General features: G+C 46.7%; 1 protein-coding gene across 1 annotated transcript; it reads left to right on the plus strand.

Moving 5' to 3' along the window:
* The first annotated feature begins 6,411 nt into the window (after positions 1–6,411).
* Positions 6,412–7,344, plus strand: CLDN14 (claudin 14). Its single transcript, XM_039729453.1, has one exon. The coding sequence runs from the start codon at positions 6,469–6,471 to the stop codon at positions 7,159–7,161; it is 693 nt and encodes a 230-aa protein (XP_039585387.1). The 5' UTR covers positions 6,412–6,468; the 3' UTR covers positions 7,162–7,344.
* The last annotated feature ends 511 nt before the right edge of the window (positions 7,345–7,855 follow it).

Consider the following 7,855-nt stretch of genomic DNA (forward strand, 5'->3'; position numbering starts at 1 on the left):
TAGTGGGACCCACGAGAGGTAATTTTAGATGATTGGCTTTAAGCATCTACAGCCTTAAAGCTGGTGTGGCTAAAGCTGGTAAGCCAAGAAATACTTATCATGTATTGCAATTAAGAAATAGTCAGCTTCTAATTGTTATTCTGTATTGTCTCACCTTTCTCATAAGACTAAAAATGGACTAAAATTTGTTAAAACACCTCCCAGTTGCCCCATCTCTAATCCAACAGATTCAACTGACCAAACACTGGGTGACTTTTTTTGATAATTTTGACTTTTTTCCTCCATGAAAATAACTCCAGCTGAGGGTAAATCCATGGGTGATTGAATCCCTGATAGTGGGACCACAGAGCCATTGCTCTAAACTTCACATAGCATTTTTTTATAAGACCAGTGCTCTGAACCTCATGTAGCATTTCTTTATAACTTGATACACAGGGAAAAGACAAGAGTTTATCTCGATATTTACACATGAGATGGAAGTAAAAACATATCTTTGCCAAAAAAATAGATGTGATAAAAAGCAAAATAGAATATTTTTATGTGGCGGGACTGTTTTCCTTCCCAAATAAGAGCAGGCAAAGCAAGCTCAGAAAGTCTCCGTGGTGGAAACAAGCATATCCAGTTGTGGAACATGATCTGTGCAGCCAGGGCCAGGCTGTGCGTAGGCTGGGCTTTTATCAGCCCCTCAGATTAGAGGCAAAGGGGGGCTCCAACATCTGCACAAAGCCTTGGGGCTGCGGTGACGCAGAACCCGCGGGGGGCTCCGTGCCCCGGGGGATTCCTGTCTGCTGGCAAATTACCCAGAGCCCCGGGGATAAATCAGGGAATTTGTTACCCTGGATGCCAGGGGGTGATGGAGCCGGGGTAGCCCCGGGGTCAGGAGCTCTGGGCTCGCACAAATCATCCCCACGCCTCGGTGCAGGGAAAGGAGGGTCCCCAATTTACAGCAGCGTGGATTTGGGAGCTTGGGGGGCACAGTTTGGAGCTCTGTCCCCCCCCCATTCCATGTGTGCAGCTTGCTGGCTGCCCTTTGTATCTGAGTTATTGTAATTCATAGCCCTCTATTCATATTATAATTATTATAAATTTATATATATATATAATATTATTTTATATGAGTTATTGTAATTTATAGGCCTCTATTCATATTATAAGTATTATAAATGTTTATTTATATATATAAAATTTATATTATTTTATCTGAGTTATTGTAATTCATAGCCCTCTATTCATACTGTAATTATAATATATTATATGTATGATCATATATTGTAATTATAATATATACATTATATTTATATCTATATTATATATATATGATATATAAATATATTATATGTGTATATATATATAAATTTATATTATTGTATCTGAGTTACAGTAATTCATAGCCCTCTAATCATACTGTAATTGTAAGATATTAGATATATAATACTATATTGTAATTATAATATATAGATTATATTTATGTATTATTGTATCTGAGTATTTGTAATTCACAGCCCTCTATTCATACTGTAATTATAATATATAGATTATATTTATGTATTATTGTATCTGAGTATTTGTAATTCACAGCCCTCTATTCATACTGTAATTATAATATATATAATTATATATTGTAATTGTAATATATATAATATTTATATATTGTTGTATCTGAGTTATTGCAATTCATAGCTGTCTATCCATATTGTAATTATTATACATCATATATATAATATATATGATATATAATATATAATATATAACATATATTCCCCACTGCCCCATGCCAGGCACACATGTGCACACCTTGTTTTTACTTATCCTGGACAACCCAGGCTGGCTGATGGCAGCAATACAGAGGGGAAAAGGGAACCATGGGGAGATCAGAGGACATCTAAACTACAGCAACATAACTATACATCACTAAAGCTTTTCTTAATAGTCACACAATAGTCATCCCTTAATTGTGAGAGCCAATCATCTCATTGTCCATCTATAACACCAACATTTCAACCATTGGTTTGTTGAGGACCAAAAGGAAATTTGACGTGTTGCCAGTGGCATAACCTGCTGGGGGTCTGCATCCTCAGCTCTCCTCTCACTGTCAGGATTGCTGGTGGCTTCCCAGAGGCAGCACAGCCCCTCTGCTGACCCTCCTCCCCCAGGCTCAGCCCCGGGGGTGTTGCTGTCCCACATGGAGGGGCTGGAGCTCTCCCATGCAAAGATCTAAGGGAGAAAAAAAATGCGCCAGCACAAGCCCTGAAACAGGATCTGGGCTGCCATGCTGCACACGAGGAGGGGGAAGGGGAAGGGCAAGGCCATGTGCTGGATCCAGGCGGAGCTGCAGGGTCAGCAGGGTGGCTCCCCATCATCTCCAGCTCAGGGACTCAGGGCACCCTTCCCCTCTCCCTTCTGCCCCCCTCTCGGCCCCATAAACTTTCATCCCACAGCTGCCTGGGCATTCACAGCCCTCTCACATCTTTTATTTTATTTCTTTGAGTTTTTTGGTTCCCGTGTTTCTCCCAGACGGAATTGCAGGCAATGTCTGAGCAGCTCATCCTAAACACAGAATCCCTGAGGCTGGAAAAGCCCTCCCAGCCCATGGAGTCCCAGCTGTGCCCCATCCCCTCCTTGTCCCCAGCCCAGAGCACTCAGTGCCACCTCCAGGGGACACCTGCAGGGATGGGCACACAAAGCTCCATGGGCAGCCCCTGCCAAGGCCTGAGCACCCTTTCCATGCAGAAATTTTTCCTGATATCCAACCTGAGCCTCCCCTGGCACAGCTTGAGGCCTTTCCTTCTCATCCCGTCGCTGTTCCCTGCTAGAAAAGGGCGACTCCCAAGTGAGAAAGGAAAATTTGATCACTTTCTAAAGAAACAGCAACAAACACAACCCACACAAGAAAAAAAAAAAAAGGCTGATTTTTTATTTGATATATGTCTGTCTCAGCCCACAAGGAACATCCAAGCCACCCCTCACCTGATCCCATGGAATGTTCCTCAGCTGAGCTGTAAAGTGAGACATTTCCACCAGGCTGCTGATGTTCCTGGAGATAAAACGTGTTGAGTTCCTGCTGCTTTCACCACTTGGCAGCGAGGAGGGGAAGGCTGGTGCCCAGCAGTGAAAGTGTTACTGAGCACCAGGGGCAGCTGGAACTCCTGAGGGAGGCACATGGAAAACATGATGCCGAGCAAGTGGGGCTAATTAACGCTGGTTGCTTAAATTAGAAAGCTTTTAATGGCTAATGTTTAAAAATAACACCTTAATGACGTCTAAAAATAGCTTCTGCTGAGCCCCAGAGTGGTTTGACCTCCATTAAATCGGGGGTCCATTTCCCAGGCCTGGTGGTGTAAATCACATTTTCCTTTGAGGTCCTTTCTCCCCAGGATCAGCTGCAAAGCCTCGTGCCTGACCTCGGGAGCCTCTTTGCAAATGCACCAGAGTGAGCTGGATCACTCCTCGGGATGGTGGGTAAGGTGTGGATGTCCTGGGTGGGATGAGGAATTGGAGAGGATAATCTTGGGTTGTGCTCATCATGAGGAGTGAAAAAGGAGACTCAGGGGTGCCCTCCTCACTCTCACAGCTCCTGGAAGGTGCCTGTGCTCAGCTGGGGCTGGGCTCTGTCTGCAGCAGCACTGACACAGCCAGAGCTCACAGCCTGCACTGCACCAAGGGAATACAGGCTGGAGATCGCACTGCACCCAGGGAATCCAGGCTGCAGATCAGGAAAGAGTTTATTCCAGAAAGGGTGATAAAGTTCTGGAATGGCTGCCCGGGGAGGTGGTGCAGTCCCCATCCCTGGGGGTGTTTAACAAAGCCTGGATGTGGCACTGGGGGCCAGGGCTCAGTTGAGCTGTTGGGGCTGGGCTGGACTCAATGGTCTTGGAGGTCTCTCCCAACCTGGTCATTCTATAATTCTGTGAATTCTGTCTTTTGCCCAGACCAGGCATAAGGAATGTGGTGTTGGCATTAAGGGAGGTCTCTCCCAACCTGGTCATTCTATAATTCTGTGAATTCTGTCTTTTGCCCAGACCGGGCAAAAACAGGGATGAGGAATGTGGTGTTGGGATTGACACAGGAGACCCAAGCTCCATTTCCAGCTTTGTTGCCGATGTCTTGTGAGATGTCTTGAGGCACCTCACGGTCCTGCTATGCCCCAGAACCATGTGGAGATCTCCCTGATGCTGGAGGAATATTCCCAGGGTAATTTCCCTGAGATGTGTGGCATGCTTAGATCCAGATGCACCTCACACAAAACAAATAATAATACTAATATAAAAAGGGAAAGTACTGCTTAATTTTCCTTAATATGGGAAATCAAACCCAAATAACCTGCAAGGCAAAGTTGAGGACTTCTTGTGGCTGGGACAGAAATAAAATATCTCCAGTAGTGCTGCAGGTAACAATTTTCTCCTTTGTGCTGTGCTTGGCCCTAACTCATGGTCTGTCATATTTGTGATAGCTGAGAGAAATCTGCAGCCTGACCTCCCCTGGAACGATGATTTCTGATATAAAACCTTTTGTGATTTTCTCAGAATCTGCAAATGAGGTAAATTCCTTCAGCAGCCACATAAACTCAGGTGTTTTCATTTATGTGTTACATAAAGAGAACCTGAAAGGCCAGGAACTGGCAACAGGAGGAAAATTTTTCCTAAAACCAGGCACACTAAAAAAAAGCTGCTCTTTGGTTTGCTCTTGCCTTCCAGGCAGCAAATCCAACATCCCATTCCTGCCCATCCCATGGCACATTCCAAATAAAAGGAATGTGTAGAAGCACAGAGCCCTCAGCCTGTGGTGTTTTCTTGCCCAGGCCACAAAATCATTGTGCTTTTCCATTTTCCCCTTTCTTTTTATAATGTCTAAGGGATTGTTTTGGGAAGAGAGGACCCATGGTGCAAGAAAGCTGGAGAGAGACAATTTCCAGGGGATGGAGGGACAGGACACAGGGAATGGCTGCCAGTGCCAGAGGGCAGGGCTGGATGGGATACTGGGAATGAGGAATTGTTCCCTGGCAGGGAGGGCAGGGGCTGGGATGGAATTGCCAGAGCAGCTGTGGCTGCCCCTGGATCCCTGGCAGTGCCCAAGGCCAGGTTGGACACTGGGGCTGGAGCAGCCTGGCACAGTGGAAGGTGTCCCTGCCCATGGAACTGGCTGATTTTCCATGTCCCTTCCAACCCAAACCATTCCCTGATTCTGCTGTCAGGCAGAAATCAATAAATGCCACAACAACAGAGCCCAACCCTAGCACTGATGTCACCCCAAGCACTCCAGACTCGTTAGAGACAAGTCTGAGATAATGGGAATGTGGAGCAGCTTTCACTTTGCTCCCTCTGCCTCCTTCTGCTGTCCTGATGTCATTGATTATTGATCCAGATGGTTTTCCTCCCTTTTCCTGCTCGGGCCAGCTCCTGCAAACACTTCCACTTTCTCCTCTGAGCAGGAGTTCAGCACGTGCACAGGGCTTGGCAGAGCTGGAGCCTGAACTTGTTCCTGTTTCTGAATTGCAGGCTGGATTGTGATGCAAGGGTTATTTTCTATATTAAAATATCGTGTTTCTGCCCACACACAGCATGCGTGATGGATAACAGAGCTGGCAAGGCAGCCACTGGAAAAGGCCACTTAGTTTGGGATTTATACAGGAGGAAGAGTTGCCATTCCTTGTTTTCCAGCTTGGATTTATACACGACCAAACTGTGAAGGTGTTGTCCCTCAGAAGCTCCAGGATGTTTGCCTGATTCTGCATTTCACTCACAACCTGAAATCATGACCTGAAACTCCCCAGATCCTAATGAAAATTATTCCCCTTTGAGTTACTTTATTGAAATGCAACCTCAAGAAATACTGGCCAGTCACGAAAGCAACTTTAATCCAATATTTGTTATCCTCTTCCACAGGTTTTAAATCACTCTTTTTGCTCCCTACTTTGAGCAAATACACGCTTATTGTTTTCCTAGTCCTGCTATGACCTTCTGGAAATGTTTTCATCATGTTAAGCAACCTGCAGTTCCCAACTTTATAAATCTCCTTCATTCCAAGTGTTAACACTACCAAATTCTCTGCTTTAGAGAGGAAATCATGTTTGTTTTTTTGAAGAGCCTGCTGGGAAGAGGAATATTTGCATTTCAAATATTTTTTTTCCATTTCATAAATTGTCTTGAGTTCTCTTCCCAGCGGGCAGCACAAGGCTGTTTATATAAGGGAAGAGGGAAGCTTGCTTTCCCATTACTTCCACAAAAACACGATTAACAGCGATAACTATGCTAATTATTGCCCTCGCTGCACTTGAAATGCACCTCACTGGCTGGAGAGGCAATGCTTTGGGGTAATAATTAACTCCTTTTTCCCTCAATTACCTTTTATTAGGAGAGCAGGAGGTGTCGGGGCGAAACAGACGCACATCTTCCAAGAAAAGCTCGCGCTTTCCAAGGGAACCCAAGCGGAGGCGCCTCATTAAGAGAACGGCGCAGGACAAACATTCCCATGGCGAGCTGGGCCTTGGAGCTGCTCGGCTTCTCCCTGAGCCTGCTGGGCCTAATTGGGACGTTAATTGCCACCGTCCTGCCGCACTGGTGGCGCTCGGCGCACGTGGGCACCAACATCATCACGGCCGTGGCCTACGTGAAGGGGCTGTGGATGGAGTGCGTGTGGCACAGCACCGGCGTCTACCAGTGCCAGCCCCACCGCTCCCAGCTGGCGCTGCCCGCCGACCTGCGCGCCGCCCGGGCCATGATGGTCATCTCCTGCCTGCTGGCCGTGCTGGCGGCCGCCGTGGCCGTGGTGGGCATGAGGTGCACGCACTGCGCCGAGGGCAGCCCCGCCAAGGCCTCCATCGCCGGCTCCGGCGGGATCGGCTTCGTGGCGGCCGGGCTGCTCTGCCTGGTGCCGGTGTCGTGGAGCACCAACGATGTTGTCGTGGATTTCTACAACCCCACGCTGCCCGCTGGGATGAAGTATGAGATAGGGCAGGCTCTTTATCTGGGGTTTGTCTCCTCGGCCTTGAGCATCCTGGGTGGGGCCCTGCTGTGCACGTCGTGCCTCGGGAATGAGGCGCCTTTCCAGCCGCATTCCGGAGCGCCTCCATCCTCCAGGCCACCGAGTGCCTCCAAGGGCAACCATGCTCCTTCCCTGACATCTGCGTCCCACAGCGGCTACAGACTGAGCGACTACGTGTGAGTTCTCCTGGGATCTGGCACAGCTGCCTCGGGAATTCTGTGCCTGGCACCAGAGAACTTGGAATGGATGTTGAAGTTTACCGTTGTCTATTCCTTCCTTTTCTTCCTGGAGGAGGAAAGGATGTGGATGCAGAACTGCTGCCTGCAAAACCTGGGAAATAAAGGCAAAGGACGCTGAGATATTCCCAAGGCAGCACATCCTTGTCTACCTCCCATCACAGCTTTCCAGGTAATTCAAGGCGTATTTTGGTAAAAATAATGGTTTGGTTTGGAGTCAGTGCCCTGTGAAGCAGAACTGGCCACATCGCTTTGCTTCTTCCCCAAAAAAAGACAGTTTTCCCTAAAACCTCCGGAATTTCTTGGGGATACACAGTGATTTCCAGCACTGATTGCCTGCTTGTTTCCTCATTTCCATAATTCATTAACGTTTCATCATGACAAGGTATTAATTTTGCTTTCACTTAACTTCTTGTTTGTTTTTTTATAGCCCCTTAAAATATGAATTTCAATGACACTGTGACAGATGTATTTGACAGCCTGTTACAGCCAATATTTGAAGTCATATTACAATGTTTTGACCTGATCAAAATAAAATTTCAGCACATTTTTTGAAATGCATCATGAGGGAAACAAACCCTCTCAGTGGCTCGGAACTGGGTTTTTTACAAATGTCAGGAATAGAATGGAACCAGATA

Source organism: Passer montanus, unplaced genomic scaffold (assembly GCF_014805655.1).
Source record: "Passer montanus isolate IOZ18808 unplaced genomic scaffold, ASM1480565v1 scaffold69, whole genome shotgun sequence".
NCBI lineage: Eukaryota > Metazoa > Chordata > Aves > Passeriformes > Passeridae > Passer > Passer montanus.

Excerpts from the sequence above, each read along its gene's own strand:
- CLDN14 (XM_039729453.1), top strand. The coding sequence starts at position 6,469 with ATGGCGAGCTGGGCCTTGGAGCTGCTCGGCTTCTCCCTGAGCCTGCTG.